This window comes from Lonchura striata, chromosome 2, assembly GCF_046129695.1.
Source record: "Lonchura striata isolate bLonStr1 chromosome 2, bLonStr1.mat, whole genome shotgun sequence".
Classification (NCBI taxonomy): Eukaryota; Metazoa; Chordata; class Aves; order Passeriformes; family Estrildidae; genus Lonchura; species Lonchura striata.
Genome location: NC_134604.1, coordinates 27,368,757 through 27,385,561, shown reverse-complemented (window position 1 = coordinate 27,385,561; position 16,805 = coordinate 27,368,757). Strand labels below are relative to the sequence as shown.

The 16,805-nt window shown below is 46.3% G+C and overlaps 1 protein-coding gene across 1 annotated transcript in view; it reads right to left on the bottom strand.

The window, feature by feature from the left end:
- Positions 1-5,909: 5,909 nt before the first annotated feature.
- Positions 5,910-16,805, bottom strand: part of CFAP91 (cilia and flagella associated protein 91) — a 30,484-nt gene continuing 19,588 nt past the window's right edge. The window contains exons 12-17 of the mRNA XM_031505523.2: positions 16,541-16,612; positions 15,100-15,246; positions 12,412-12,633; positions 11,013-11,161; positions 9,726-9,817; positions 5,910-6,500 (exon numbers count right to left, since the gene is read on the bottom strand). Of these exons, the coding sequence (XP_031361383.2) occupies positions 6,247-6,500; positions 9,726-9,817; positions 11,013-11,161; positions 12,412-12,633; positions 15,100-15,246; positions 16,541-16,612 (936 nt within the window). The 3' untranslated portion in view covers positions 5,910-6,246. The remainder of the gene's footprint in view (positions 6,501-9,725; positions 9,818-11,012; positions 11,162-12,411; positions 12,634-15,099; positions 15,247-16,540; positions 16,613-16,805) is intronic.

The window sequence follows — 16,805 nt, the reverse complement described above, 5'->3', positions numbered from 1 at the left end:
GCCAGCCCTCTGCGTTGGAATTAAGTCAGTGTCAAGGCTACTGGCACCATTTGTTATCTGGAAGGTGGCAGCTTTTGGGCTGCTGGTGGGAAGGTCCAAGTGGCTTGCTGTGTGAGGAGAAGAGGCACAAAGAAGGAGGAGGAGGGAAGCGAGCCGCAAACTGCAGAAGGGAGAGAAGAGCACTGCAGTTTGTCTGAGGCACCACGTCCAGTTGCTTGCAGACAGCGAGCCCAGCAGATGGTACACAACCTCATCAGCCAGCCTGGAACCTCACTTCCCTCCCTGGGCTCTGGGAAGGGCTTGGCTGGGCCCTTGTCTTGTCATCCCTTGCTAGACTTGAAGAGTGGTGTTCCTGGCTTTGCTAAACCAGCTGTGCACGAAGGCTGCAAGACCCGGCTGCTGCCAAATCCAAGCTCCGGTAGGAAAGGAAGGTGTGTAGGTGTCAATGCCCCACGAGGCATGGCAGGAAAGCCAGGCTCTGTCTGGGTGTGAGTGTTGTACAATGTGAGGCTTTGGAGCAAAGACCAGACCCCCAAAAGAAACATCTGCTGGAGCTTATCTCAGGTGAGTACAGGTGAGTGCTCAGGGCTGTAAGAGAGAACTGGACTTCACAGCAAACCCCTGCCTTTGGCCAGTGCAGGAATGCAATCCTGGGCCTTGCTGCACACCCAGCTTATTCCTGATGCCCTGGCACAGATACCACTTGGTGTATCCTATTGCTCCCTGAGTCTGCATGCAGTTGGGTAGGTGTCCCATGCAGTCAGTGGAATTAAAGCCTTCTCTTCCATGAATTCCCTGCTCTCTGCATCACCCCTCTCTGCTCACATACGCCAGAGGTAAGGCTGGATCCTCCAGGACAAGTGGGTAATGAACAGCCTCTTCCCCTGTGGAAGCTTGTGAGTGGCTGCAGGAGGATGTTTCTGACCAGGTGCTCTGCCCCAAGAGCTGCAGTGGGGCAGCGTGCCCAAGCTCAGGGTCCAGGGCCCTCTGCGAGCCCCCTCGCTTGCTGCAGAATGAGAAAATGTGGCTGTGGGCAAACAAATCCTCATCCCCAGGCAGAGCTGCCTGGCAGAACACAAGCACCCATCCCAGCAGAGGAGCTGCAGGCCCTGTGTATGGTGGCAGGCCCAGGGAACTGAGAATGAAATGGATTGCTAAGCAGAGATTGAAGGGTTTGGACTTTCTGGTTGGTATTTTTTTTTTCCCTAGCAAAGTTTCTAAAAACTGGTGGAAGGCAGGAGTTGGAGCAGGACTGTTCACTGTCACTGGCTGCTTGACCTCCCTGTGCTTTACCTCACCTCCAAGTGCTGAGCAGTCGCAGGGTGCAGACACCTGCTGTGACAGAGGGACGTGTGGCAGGTCCTGTCAGAGGGACAGGGGGCTGCAGGCAGCGGGGCAGGGCCAGGTGTGTGGTGGGAGCTTGAGAGGAAGCAAGGGGCATTCCCACCCCTCTCACCAGATCCCTGTTATCACCCTCCACAACTCCCCAAGGGCAGGCTGCAGCCAGGTGGGGGTCAGTCTCTGTCTCAAGTCTCTGTCTCTGGCCTCAAGTTGCACCAGGAAAGCTTTACATTAGATATTAGGAACAAAATTCCTCATGGAAAGGTTTGTCAAGCCCTGGAGCAGGCTGCCCAGGGAAGTGGTGGAGTCACCCACTGTCCCTGGAGATACTTAAAAGATGTAGCTCCTGGGGACATGGTTTAGTGATGGACTGGCAGTGCTGGGTTGGACTTGGTGGCTTTAGAGGTTCTCTACATCCTGAACAATTCTATGCTTGTTTCCTCTGGCATAACAGCAGCCATGCCCTCTACCTCCCTTCTGCAGCTCATTCCTGTAACCAAATCCTTTGCCAAGCCAGAGTGCTCAGAAGGAAGATGGTGCTTACTGGAAAAACCCAGGTGGTTTGAGTGTTTTCACTCAAGGAGATCATTGATGTTGTTTGGAATGCTGCCATAAGTTAATAGCCTTGGGAAAAGGACTGCCCAGCTGGTGACTCTTTGGACCATCTCAGTTACACCTCTTTTCAGATTTTTGTTTCACAGCACCAGGCCTAGGAAGAGGTTGGTCAATGGAAGCTGTTTCTGCTGGAGACAACAGATTTGGGGCCCACACAGCAACGAAAAAATGGTTTGTGTTTGGCTGGAGGCAGAAAAATTATGTTGGCAAGCAGAGAGAGGCTTCAACTCAACAGGTAAGGAACCAACAGGATGTTTGTAAGAGGCTGTTACTGGCTCAGTAACAGACAAAAGGGAGATTCTTAGGATCAATCCTGCAGCAACCCAGGGAGAGAGAGCAGCAAATGCAGCTTCCAAGTCTCTACCACCTTTATTTCACTGCAATCAGCACCGCAGGGGCACTGCACGCTCCCCCCAGCCTCTCCCTGAGGACAAGGACCAACATCCCCAGCACTGACTGAGGAGCTCCAGGATGGGCCAGGAGTGCAGGCTGCCATGCAGGCTCCCACTGGGGGAACTGGAGGGGATAAATCTCATCTGGCCAGGCTCTGCAGTGGGTCCAAGCTGCTGTAGAGCAGTGGGCAGCTGCAACAATGGGTGCTGGCAGGAGCATCCACAGCTCTCAGGTCCATTGGAATGGTGTGCTGAGCCAGGCAGCGCACATGGATACACGTAAGCAGCACTGCAGAAAGGAAAGGGGAATAGGACATCACTTCCAAGTGCTACCTGAAGGACTGGGATGTGACACATGGGAGGAGGCCAAGAGAAGTGGCCTTGACTCTAGCCAGAAGTGGAGGAAAAGGTGTGTGGGGTTGATGCAGCATGTGGGAGAAAAGGAGGAATGAATGATATGATCAGAGCAGAGAGCTGGAGCTGCCCTGCTCCATGGGTGTCAGCGTACACCCTTCCCCTCGGCCTGCTGGCATTTCTGTCTCATGCAAACAGTGTCTGTTGAGATGCTTTCCTTGCCAGTTCTGCTCCAGGCAGTGGCTGGGAGAAGAGGTGGGAGCCTTGGTCCAGGGTGGTCCCGGGAAAATTGAATTTACTAATGCAGGTGTACACATTCTGTCTTGGGGAGTTGGCAGTTTTGGCAGGTGTTCAAACCAATTCCCACCTCTCGGGTGGGATGGAAGGCAGGCACAGGAAACAACAGCTCCCCATCCAAGCCCAGGCCCGATTCTGGAGGGCACTGTGGTGAGGAGAGGCTGGATGCCAGCACGATTCTGATTCACCAATCATTACAACACAGGAAAAGTTGCATGAGCAGGACTTTGGTGAAAGCAGAGAAACAGGACTTGAAGGAGATAGCAAGAATGTAATTGGGCCTTGTTAAAAGCCTTGAGCATGTGAGGATCATACTTATAGGGTTAAGCCCACTCTCCTAAAAAAAATGGTGCGACGGATGAATTGAGCCCAATCAGGCAAATCCTGCACACTTACAAGACCAGAAGCAGAAGGAACAGCTGTGCTCAGAAAGTGGCAGGAACTCTTAACAGCACCACACCCAGGTCTATGGCTGCAGCTTTTGTGACGGTCATCTTGCTTTTAAGGGAGGCAGGAGAGATGGGGGAGCATGGGTTTGGTGTGGTTTTCTGTTGACGGAAGTGCAGGCACTGTACATTTCCAGTAAAGAAGGATCCCAAGTCCTTTTGCTGAACTGTTCTTGGTGCCATAGGATTTTCTCCTCCCACACCACCACAGCCGTATCGGCAGGGAAGCCTTGGGATAATTTGCATCCATTCATTTACTGCAAAGACCAATTTTTCACCACTCTCAGGGCACTGTGACCCCAGAGGCCTGTTTGGCTCAGCCTTGTCTCCCCCACCTGCCAGGAGACAGGAGCCAGCAGAGCAGCACAGCCAGGCTCCCTCCCTGTGGGCAGCTGGTGAAAGAAAAGGGACAAGCTGAATTTTCCCTGTGTTTGCACGGTATTGGTGCAGCCCTGGAGGCATCTGCTGTGTTTGTTTTGGGTATGGACTCCTCCCCAGGGTTGTTCTGTCTCCTGCTAGGAAAGGGAATGGTGCATTCTTATGCTATTGATTTATGATCCCAGTTCTCTCTCACTGTGCTCATTTTCTTTCTGAAAGTACATTCTGCAAAGCTTGAGAAAGAACCCCTCGTGACAATTGAAAGCAGTTTCTACAGAAGAGTTTCCTGCAGGAATCCTGCCGTGGCCTTCAGTTTACATGCTAGGCAATGTCATGTGGAAAAGATGGCTTTGCCCTGATGGTGTCCCTTAAATCATGACAAAAGCTGAGACATTTATGGCTCAGCCTGTGCACAGCATCTGGAGTCCTCTGAGTCCCCTGCCCCCTCGTTGTTATGCAGAGCTGTGTCCCTACAGAAGACCAAAGTGCTGCAACCTCTGTCCATTCCCACTTCTGTTGGAATACTTATCTTTCTAAAACCACATCAAATTGTACAATGAGCCACATGCAGAATGTTTATTTTGACAGACCAGAAATACAGCAAATGCCTCAATGGATGGGTCTTTCTGTTCCACTGTTCTGCTGCATCAAGTTTTCCATGTCCCTCCTATTACATTGGATCTTGTGATTCATGTTATTCCCCCTCTTTTTAACCAGGATAAATTTGTCCAAGTTGGCCTGAGGCTACAGAGCCAATTCCTCCACAGCTTCTCCTCCCACACTGTGGAGTGTTTTGTTCTATATTTTTGTATTTCCAACCTTCCCTTTCACTGACTATCTACGAATACCATGAAAATTGCTCCATATCCCCAGTCCCCATCCTCACAGAGTCCTCACCAAAACTGGTCACCTCCCTCTGACTCCTGCCACACATTGCAGCATTTACAGAGGCTGCCTGACCCCAGCAGTCTCCTGGTGCCCCTGGTTCAGCAGCCTGGAGACCAGCAGTGGTTTGGTGCAGCTCTTCTTCCTCTCTCCAGCTGTTATTTACTCCCCAGTGGAATCCATGGGTATCCAGACTCCTTTCTCCTTCCTCTCCCTTCCCTGTAAATTCCTTTCCCTGTACCCTGCCCCAGCCTAACCCACAAAACAAAGACCCGATGCAGAATTTTGACAGGAATGCATTAATGAGCACCATTTTTGACCAGCTGCTGGTTTGTGTTATGTAGGAGGGGCACTATGGCTGGGATTAGCTGAACCACACCTGAGCTTTACAGACCCAGCACAAGGAAAAGATTATCCACGGGGAGAAATGATGGCAGCAGGGAGAGATCAGCTCGTTACCACTATAGCACTGTGGGCCAGTACTGCCGTTGGCTGTGTAAGATATCAATGAATGAGCATTTTGGGCGTGGTGGTGTGGCTGCGCCCGCCCCTCCAAATTGTGGTGCTTGGTGTAAATGTCCCTGTATGTGCTAAGGCCACAGCCCTCAGGAATTCTGACACGTGAGTGCTGCAGAGCTGAGCAAGCCTAGAGCTCTGTGACAGATGCACTGTGTGTGTCTGAGCCCGCTGCTCCCCACATCTGGAGCTGGAGCACCCCCGTGCCTGCAAACACTGCAAAGCCAGCACAGCACAGCCAGCATCCTTTCTGTGTAACCCTCGGCCAGCACTGTTCCAAGCAAAGGAAGATTCTTTCCAGACTGCTCTTTGCAGTGATAAAAAGCAAGAAGCAGCCTGAAGAGGAACACTTCTGGAAACGCCATCAGCCCCACCATGCCCCTGCCATGTTGCTATCACCTAGGCTTGTGCCAGACACTGCCTGCTTGGCAGAAACCACCCTGCTGAGGTCAGGGGCACCTTTTCTTTCTCCAGGGACTAATGATATGAAAAGATGATGCAAAAAATCTGTTTTTGTTCAGCTCCTGTGCTTTATTAATAGCAGTGCTAATGCGGGAAGCCTCTGGGCCTTAAACTACCAAAGAAAGCAGTGGGACATGCTTGTCTGTGGATGGTCTCAAAATTTTCCACTTATAGAGTATTTTTTCATTTAATGTTATTGAAGCAAGGAAATACCACTAAAAGCCCAGGTGCAGATTTTTATTGGTCTGTGCCAGGAAAACAAACAAGGAATGCTAACACTGTTTTCTCACTCAAGCTTCTCTAAATAATCAAAACAAGAAAAAATGAAGTCCAAAGCAAGTTGGGGAGGGAGTGGAGGGAGCTGCCACACCAAAATGTATACAGAATGATTCCAGGACAGCACTGCTGGCAGGCAACAGGAGGGACAGCCCAAGGGATAGAGAGGGTTTTCCATTCAGGGTGCCCTGAAAAAGTAAATACAATGTGCTTCCCTTTCCCTCACCATGCTCCAGACTCAAATCACAGAGGGGAAGGGAAACCCACCTCACTCATCTTCTGTCCTAGGGGACTGTGGGATCCTCGTGGAAGCCTTGTCCAAGTTCACGCGCAACTGTGGCAGGGTGAGTGCTGTCAGCTGCACTTGGTGCAGCAGCTGTCCCACTCAGGGCTGTGCTGGCTGTCCCAGCAGGAGAATCCTCATTTCTCTCAGTGACAGGTGCTTCCTGATGCAATGCCAGATCAGCCAGAGCCCTCTCTGTGCCCCCGTGGATGATCCGATGAGCAGCGTAGATGTGTTTTCTTTGGGACTGCTTCACTGTGCATAAAAAGAGGTAAGGCTTTTACTTGGAAATGTACAGCAAAGTGTTCTCTGTAGGGGAGAAGGGAGGAGTAGCTTTTAGCAATCCTGCAGCTGTGGAAAAGTCTGTCTCAGGAAAAAAAATCATGCCCTTCTAACTTTGGCTGAAAGCGTTCTACTGCCACCTAATAGCAGCAACCAACTTTGCATTTCACTTTGAAGACTGGCCCCCACCGTGGGAAGCACAGCCAAAGTGTTCTCCTTTCCAGCTTTGGGAACAACTGGCCAGGATATATTATCAGGCTTTAAAATAACTTCTCCTTCTGTGGCTATTAATTGCAGCAAGCCTCTGGAAGGATCCAGCTGAAATCTGCCATCTCTTGTGCCAGGATTTGACCTGCACTGAGAAACTCTTACTGAGTTCAAAGTAAGACTCGGAGCCACAACTGACACATTAAGTCACCTGCCTACCTTAGCACCTTCTCTCAGCTACTGCAGCATTGCCTCCTTTCATCCAAAGTCATTTGTATGTATTTCCAACCCACCTCCTGGGAAATAATAACCCAAGCCTAAGTGTTCACCCTACAGCTCTCTTTATTGCTCTTCACTGTTCTTTGTTCGCCCTTTCCCTCTTTGTTTCAGTCACGGGGACTGAAGAACTGTGTGCCTTACAGAGAGTGTGAGAAATGATGCAGGAACAAGGCGTGGCTCTCATCCTGTCACCTCCCTACAGAAGTCCAAGACTTACTTTGGCCTGTTCCAAGGCTGGGCTGCACTTAGACTGTGAATCTGAAGCACTGGTGTCCTGCATGCTGGCACACAGTTCTGCTGTCCTTGTCTCAGTCACTCAGCGTTACCAGCCCACCCTGTTTATGTTTATCCATCTCCCAGGTCCACTTTGTCAACAATGAATGCAACTGGATCTCACTTCCATTTGAAAAGCTGATCTTCACCAGCCAGCCTTCACTCCCAGGAGACGTTTCTCTGCCCAAGGCATTTTGGCTTCAATTGTGTTTGCATGAACTGCATCAACTATACTGGGAATACTCCCCTGGAATGGCTGCAGTCCTTTTTTCCATCCACAGTGAATTCCATCTAAATGACAGTGTGCTGAAATTGGTGAGTGACTGTCCTTTTCCAAGCAAGGTTTTCCATATCAGCACAGTGACTTCACTTCCACTGAGGCAGGGTTCAACATCAAGGTACAGAGGTTTTTCAGGATGAGCCAGTATTGGATAATCCCTGCTTTTATTCATCAAAATGCAACAAAATGAGGAGGAAAAAACCCCAAACTAGGTAATAGCAAAACAGGTGTTTAAGGGGAAGCTAAAGTGTAGGCAAAGACTTTAACTGCAAGCCCTCAAATCTTTGTTTACAAATGGATTTGTTCCTTTGACAGGCCAGATAACTGTGCTCTTTGATCACTTCCTGATAGTTTCAAGGAAGATGAATGCTCAAGCATGGGCCAGGTTGCTAGAACACTGTTTCATAATTAATAATTTGGCTCACTGTAAGGAAGGCTTTAAAAACCACCACAGAAATGCAATACACTAATGTGTTCATGAGATCTAACGCCATTCTTTGATACCATTTCCTTTTGATTTCCATAGAATGGTTAATGGTTCTGCTTCCCTCAAAGTATCATTGTGCAGGAGGTTTACAGCAGGGTGTGTTCATCAGAGTGTACATCTGGTAGAATTCAACTGCCTTAAGTGAATGAGGCTTCCTCCACCCCATGCAGCAATAACAGAAGAAGGTATGAGCCAGGTCTCTTCCTGACATTTGATTTCTGCCATCACAAGAATATTGTGACAAATTTCTCCTGATCACATTAGAAGGAGCTCTTTTAATGCTGCTCTATTCCACCATCATCCACTTTAATTTTTAATTTGGTTTAGCTCTGATTTCCAGGCAAACTCAGTGCAGCTATCACAAATTCTGAAGATTTTTTTTTTTCTGTTGTTTGGGAGTACATCTGAGGTGCCTTGTTCATTAGCTGCTGTTGCATTTAAGGCCAGTACATATTTTGAGCCTTGATGTATGCCCTCAGTATGTCCAGAATCCTAACCCATCTGCAGGTCTTCTTTCTGCTCTCCTTTCTGAGCCAGGCTAACCTGTGTGTGTTAGTGCCTGAACTGCAGGCTTCACTGACTACCATTACATCACCTGCTCTGGAAGGCTGGCAGAAGCAGTGCTGGAGTGAAGGGAGCTGATTTAAGCTTGTGCAGAAATGCCAGCTGCAGAACAGGTCCTGTTGTTGTGGCAATACACAAGCCAGGAAGAAGACAGTTTGCACAATTCAGAGACCACAAAATGCATACTCAGGGTTTGTGTTTTCATTCAAAAAGCAATAAAAGAGGCGATGAACTAAGTGCCTTTGTTCTCAAGGCAGAGAAGTGCACTGCAGCAAGGACCCCCTTTCAAGCTCTGTTGTGATGAAATTGCTTTGCTTAGGTCGTATTTACTTTCTGTGGGTGACTGCTTTAGTAACAGTCTTCCACCTCTGCTGGTCAGTGGAATCATCCCAGTTAGGAACAGCCACTTACTCATTACATTACTTAATGTAATACACAGCTTTCCAGTGTCTTCCCCTCCGTATTTTGACAGATGCTATTCCATTTTTGTTAAACAGAAACATCCTCTTTACAACTGCAAAGTTATCTCCTTACTATATGATGCCACTAAAGCCAACCTTAAAATTTTGTCTTTACCTCTTTCTCTCAGCCCTCTGGGGAGGAGAGGAAAGCATAGGAAAGTGTATAACCTTCCTTCCATACATGACATATATTTAAGTAATTTGCTTGCTAAACTCTCAAGCAGTTTTAGAAATTGCCATATAATAATACAATTCACAGCTGTTCTACTTAAAGATTTTTACCAGTTTGTTTCTGAATGTGCAATGGGCTGCTTCTTTTTATGCAGTTTTATTGTTGCAGATACACCAAATTTATCATTGCAAGCCAGGTTGGAAGGTACCTCAAGGATTATCTGATCCAACCTTTCTTGGCAAAAGCACAGGCCAGATCTTACAGCAGGTCTGAACTTCAGTCACCATTTAAAAAGACTAAAGCTCATGAGAAACTGGTGAAAAAATGGTGAAAGAGCCTAACTTTCTACCTGCAGAGTGCTAAAAAGGAATCTCAGGGAACTGAGACAACTCTTGGCTGCATCATTCCTTTCACGGAACTAGAATAAGGAGAGTGAACCAGTTCACAAAGAAAATAAACTTACTGGACTCCTTACCTCTTTCTCTCATAAAGTTTTTCTCAGCTTCTGGGATCAGGAAATTATAAACCAGCTCTGCTACAATCTCTTCTGACTGTAGGCGAGTTCGACTACGGGACAGATACACGGTGGTATTAGTATTTTAATTTTCTCTGCAGACCACTTCTGCAAAAACATATCTCCCATGTAAATACCCTCACTCTTTCCAAGGGAGCATATTGTCATAGCAGCAGTTGTCAGCTGGGTCTGTCTTTTTCCTACAAATAGGTGACAGTGTGACTATTCCCCTTTGCACTGCTAATGTGTTCAACAGTGCACTGGAAACAGGGTCATTTTACATTCCTTATCCTCAAACGTACTGAGAAGCTCAGTTCCCTCTGATGACAAACTGAATTAGGCACACAGATATCACTGAGGGATTGTGTCTTTGTCAATTTAGTCTTTGGTCCATTGCTGAGTTCGCTAAATTCTTCCCTTTTGTGACTCTGCACTTGGCTGCCCCTGTGCTCTTTTCCACGGCAGTGTTTGGTGGGCTCCCAGTTGGCTCAGGGGCTGCCTGCATTATCTACGCTTCATTCCCCCAAGGATTCCAACGTTCTGCTTGTATTCATCTAGATACAAAATGCACAGCTGCTCTACCATAGGAGAGTCACTGTGTCATTGGGATTTTTATGGCTCAATACCAAAAAAAAGAGCATAGAAACTGAACTGGAGGTTTGGCAGGTCCTAAGAAGTATTCACTGCTGATACCCCAGCCAAACACAGACTGTGGTGTTCTCAACAACTTACTTTACTCAAAGTGCCTTGTCAGGCAGCCATCAGTATGAGTGACTTCCATGGAAATTGGCAGTTCCTTAAAGAACAGCCACCCCAGAATGAAAGGCTGTGTATTGCTGTATCTTTTAGGATCTCTTTCAAATGGATTTTCTCTAGTAGTGTAAATAAATGAAAAGATCAGTATGAATGGGTATTGCTTTAGGCAGTTCCCAGGTTCACTTAAAGCTCAGTCACAGCCTCACACTGGTGTGGAGAAATCTAAAAAGGGTGATTCACAGATCACACAAGTGATTTGCAAAGGGAACCTGGCACAGGCTGTATGGAAATAAGGCTCTGATGGATTTATATGTGTGTAGCAGGTAGGAGCAGCATGGTTCCCATACAGCAGCCACACTAATGAAGTGACCACGAGCAGCATTGCTCTGCCCCTCCCATGGTATATGGGTGATGCACACAGCCACAGATGCACCTGGTCAGGCAGGTTCTAAACTCTGTGAACAGCCCCTCACGTGCTGTTTAATAACCTACCGATTCTCCATTTCGTAAGCAATGTCATTGATTTCTACAGCCCTTTTCTGAATCTCTTCCCTGGCTTGTTCTTCAGCTGTCCTCTCCATGCTACTCAGGATAACATCTTCCAAGTAGGTGTCAATAGTTCTGTCCTGAACATCCACCACCTAGAACAAAACACTAAGATATTGTTCCCCTGCCTATTGCTGTGCCAGGAACATAGAGGAAGATTTCCAGAGAAGCATGAACAACAGATTTTCACAAGACTCTTTGTTTCAGGCAGGCCAACCTGAGATTTGTTTTCAGAGATGCTTTCTGTAAAAAAAATTTTTCTAGTAATTCATTCTGAGAACTCATTCAATAAGTGCAGGTGAAAGAAAACCAATTCACAGACGCAATTGTGGTGCAGCAGGTTAGTCCTGTGAATGCAATGGCAGATGCTCCCTCAGTTATCACGGTCCCCTGAGCAATAATTGCCAAATGATAATCATGGGTATTGACTTCAGTAAATAAATCAGTTTTCATTCAAGCAAACCCTGAAGGAGAAAGTTCCATCAGGCTGGTCAAAAAACAAGATAAAATTATTGGTTTCTTTATAATGGTTGTAGAGCTGAGATTCTAGAAATGGGTGTTTTCCATCTGCTAATCTGCAGGGCATAAGCTTATGGCACCTTGGTGTTACCTGCTTACCACTCAGAAATACATAAAAGATGAGAAACTAAAATTAAGAAAAACAAACATGATGCCAGACCCTTTTGGTATTAACCACCTTCCACAAAGTTTGAAAATTATTGGTTTAGTCAATTAGACTCCCACTCATGTCTTTCAACGGGGAGAAATATGCTTCATGCATTCAAGAGTTAGGAAATAGGAACAGGACTATAGAATAGTTATGGAATATGGTAATTCAGTATTTTTTTTTCTCGATTTCAAGGGTACTTTATCTATTATTGTTACTTCAAAGTAAGTGTTGCATCTCTTGTTATTTGCAGTCCACTTGGGCTGGGGCAGGGGAGGGGGCAGGGCAAAATCTTTCCAAACCCTTGCTTAAAGGAATCCTTCCTGGAAAAGCACATAATAGTTCTGCTGGGCAGAACAAGTGCTGACAAAACATTATCCCTAGAGATGATCTAGGTACATCTGTTCTCCATAGGTGTTTACTAGAGGAATTTAGAAACCTACACCCATTAATGACAGGCCTAACAGGACTGTCTGTAAGGGTATTCAGATCTTCCTTGGTTTAATGGGCATGACTCTCTCAGGAAGGAATCACCCTCTCTTCCCTAAGCTTTCCCTCTCAATTTTAAAACTAGCCATCGCCAAAGTCAGTGCTGAAGCAGCTCCCATCCATCTGGCCTTCCCACAAGGAGGCAGCTCTGACAAACTGCCCACAGTCCCAGCAGTCTCCTTCTCTTGCCTGTCTGAAAAGCTCATCCTCCTCCTGCCGCCGGCTCTCCTCCAGCTGCCGCCGTCCGCTCTCCTCTGCTTCCCGCATCCGCCTCTGCCTCTCAGTCAGCATGAGCAAAGCGTGGATCTTCTGTTCTTCTTGCAGCCTCACCAGCTCTTTGGACAGAAAATCAAGCATGTTTCCCAGTGCCCTTCCTTCTACTGTGGCCAAGTCTCTTTCCAGTGCTGACAGCTTTCAAAAGAAAAATGCAAAGAATTGCGTTACAAACCCCAGGAATGTTGTATGAAGTCCCAGGACTACCACAGGCATGTGAGACAGCCCTGCAGCATCCACTCACACCAGCCATGGGGCAGTCCCAGGAGTTTGGCACTCTTCACGTGTTACATGCCATGACTAGTTTCTGCACAGTACCTGCAGCTTCAGGCATTGCACCTAAAATTGTACAAGTTACTAACTGCTGACAAATTCAAATTGACAGTAATTATATGAAGTTTGCAGAAGTGCAAATGAGACCTCAAAATTCCAGGAAATGGAAAATCAGAAAGTCTGTGACAGAGTTGAGACAAGATTCCAGGTGTTCAGCATTACTGTGCCATTCACTCTTTGTTCCAGGCACATCCTGTTCTACGGGCTGGGTATGTGTGATTGCACTACAGAAAGAGACAAGATCTATGGGGAGTTCATTATCTCCAGAATGGACTCTGCAGCCACAGGCCTTGGCAGGAGGGAATGTCTGGAACTGGCAGGAATGCTGTGTTCTGTTGAAATAAACAGGCAATTACAGAATAGACCTAAACATAAAAGTTGAAGTGGAGCTGAAATATCCCAGACAAGTAATAATAAATCATCTTTCTTATACAGCTGTGCCATTTGCCCAGGCAGTGTTTCAAAGGAAGGGGGATTGTCAATGTTGCACACATCGAGAAGTGACAGCACTTAGCCCACAGGTGTTTCAGATGGAAGATGTTGATGCACCGCCCCACAGGGAGGGATAACATGGAACTAAAGTGCTCCCTCTTCTTCATTGCTCCAGGTGCTGTATATAAAAATGGTGTGAAATGGAGAAAACCAACTCAGGAACACTCTTGTGTTAGATTTTTGTTATATACGAGTCCAAAATTTTCAGCTCCTCATCTTTGATGTTTTATGTGGAGTTTCCATCCTCTTAAGGCAGGAAGATTTATTTTACACTGAAATGGTCAAAGACCTGGAAAAAACCTGTGACCACCAAACCCTATAAAACTGAGAGTCATCAGTGACTTTTTGAAATAGCCACACACATAGAAAACTCCTGCACATGCATTCCAGACAGTTTTGAAGTTCATTATGTTTGACAGCCTGAGCCCTGGACTGTGAACCTTCAGAGACAGTTAAAAAAAAAGTGAGAGGACGCCGATACCAGCAGAGGGGGATAGTGGCTCTCCAAAAAGGAAATTCTGAGATCAGAGGTCAATATCTTTACCATTTGCTCTCTCTCCTCTATGAATGTCATTATGGTGTTTGAACTGCTTTCTCTCTCACTCTCATCTGGACTTCTAGAAGAAATGGAGCACTGCAAGTTTCTAATGCCTAAGGCTTTTATTTTTCTCTTAATTCCTCAGTAGAAATATTCTCTATTCCTGCATTCCACACCTGGGCTTCCTGTGCATGAAGGAGTATCTGGAAATGCTAAATGGTAAAACTCAATCACCTGGTTCAATTTTTACTGAGATCTAAAGAGAAATTTTGTTGCTGCCCAACCAGCAGGAAACAGTGGTCTGGCTTCATCTCCACCAGGTCAACTTGCGAGTGGATGCTGTTATTGTAATATGAAAGCTGCCAAATTGCTTCACAGCTGGTCATTGAAAAACAGAAGAGTAGTAAAAATTAGAAGAAAACTTGCAGGAATGTGATAGATACTGCACATTCTGAAATGTAGTGAACTCTGGACAAAATTTCTTTATGATCCACTCCTGACCAGCCATTTCATTCACTTTCCTCTGGAAAGTTGTGGCACTGTAAGGAAACAAGATGGGAATTTGCATCCCTGGCTCTCACTAGATCCTTGGCAGAGAATGGAGGCCAAAATTTCTTTGCTCTGCACACAGTGGCAGGTACCTCAATGTGTAACCATTGTGAAGGTTCTCGAAGTCTTGAGCCCAGCAGGATTTACAAAATAAGTTGGCTTTGGCTGCCTTTGTGAGGTTTTATGTGTGAGGAGGAGCCTGAGAGGGTGCCAAGCTAGAAAAGGAACAGGAAAATGACAGAGCAGTAACAAACACTCAGGAAAGCATCCAACAGATGTGAGCGACAAGCATGTATTGTGATACCAAGTCACAGTACCCATCAAATGGATTGAAATGTGGGAAAACTGAGGGTCATCTGACACTGCAGTTTGTTCAAAGCCCTGTAAATATAAATAAACACTCTATCTGCAAACAGAGCAAACACAGGCTGCATAGCAGCTGTGGTCAGGGTGCCTCAGTCTGTTTCTGAGATTCCCCAGAGCCTCCAGAGCAGTTAGAGAGCAATTTTAGCCCCTCAGGCATTCAGTGCTTGGCCTGTGCTAGGAGAGCTTTATTGCTATCGGGGTACCTTCTGTGCTTTGGATAATAGAAAACATAAAAAATTAAATGTGAAAGTGTTGTGGTACTGCAAGCACAGAGTGTCTAGTCAGGAAAGAGCTGTGAATCAACCTTCCCATCTATGTGAGCAAACCTGCTGCATTTGTGAGTCACGCTGTCGCTGTAAAGACAGTGCCATCCGCTTCTGTGCCTTCAAAAGCAGCTGTCCATCCTCCTGGAGTGCATGAGTGGTGCGCAGCTCTTGGATCAGATCCAGGTGCCTCTCCTTCCCTTCAAATATCTTTAAAATAAAGGTGAACAACTGAGCATATTAAATGGAGACTATAGAGCAACGTGTTTTTGCCAGCAAAACACACCCTTTTTCTTCAAGTTGCAAGGTCAGCTGTTACCAAGACCTAGTTCTATGTAATAAATTTGTGGTTGCATTTAGGCAAACCCTACAGCTGTCAGGTAAATATGCTATGTGTTATTTATTTATTTATTTATTTATTTATTATTAATATTATGTTTGGCTTTACCAAACTCAAACCACTGGAATGTGGAACACCACCACCTATGTCAAAAGGGTAATAGTCTTCTTCATATCCTGTTATATCAGCCTCAATGTCAAAGCTTCACAGTATTCCAACGTCTCATGTCCTCTGACCTTCATTTTGAGGGAGCCCAAAGCCAGCAACAGCCCAAAGCCATAAACTGGTGTGGAGCTTCCCAAAGCTGCTGCCATCCCTGTTATGGGGTTATGTGGCCCAGCCCTCCCTGACACAGTTTTACTCTTAATCCCATTCTCTTCCAACAGGACTTCCAAGAGCAACAAAAGATCACTCAACCCTGCATGTGCCATTCTCCAACTCAGTAATGTATTTCTGATCCAGCAGTAGCTGGAAGAAGATTCCTAAAATGGTGGGACACTTCATGCTCTGAACATCAACAATCCTTCAGTGGCCTCAACCATCCTTCTCACAGATCATCACACAGCTGGAGAACACTTGGGAATTCTATATTCCACCTCAAGCCACTTTCACAATATTGTATTGATTGCTAAAGCTCAGGGTCCTGCACGGGAACACTTCAAAATATTAAATAGTTACTGCAAGAGAGAGTATCAATTGTACTTTTTGTGGACATGAAAACAAACCTTCAGGTTGTCTGATCATGAGTGACATATTTGCTTAATATGAAGTCCACGGGGCATGGCTACTGAATTAATTTTTTAGTTAGACCCCCTTCAGTTCCCCTGAAAGCAGAATGATGGGTTCTGCACATCATGGTGGTAGGCTTCAGTTGCTCCTCATCTGGGGTCCAGCTCACCACCAGTGGAAACCAAAAAGATGGTATGAAATACAGGCAGTCCTGCTGGGATGTGGGAGGTTTCTTGTGCCTGGGACCTTGGCATAATCATAGCAGAATGTACTCATGGTCCAGATCCAGCCTAAAATTTGCCATTTGAGTAATTCTGCTGTGAAGAGCCTCACTACCCCTGATTAGTGCTGTGGAAGAAAGATTGCAAACACCCTTTGCAATCAGTCATTCCCACCATCATTCTGAAGACTGACATAAACAAAGAGACAGAATACCATGTTCTGAAGAGCCCTGCCTCGGAGCAGCTTCTGCAGACAGATCACTGCCAGGTCTATTTCCTCTTCCTCCTGCCAAAACATAACAAATATCCACACAATAATTAATTATTTCTTTAGAGACCGGGATTTCTGTAGATTATCTGTCTAACTGTTAAACAGTCTAACTCATATCCTGCCTTTTCTTGGTTGTTTCTGAACATCATTCTTCTAATTTCTCGGGAAAGGAAGGATAGTCAGAATAACATGTATTTTCATGTTTTAC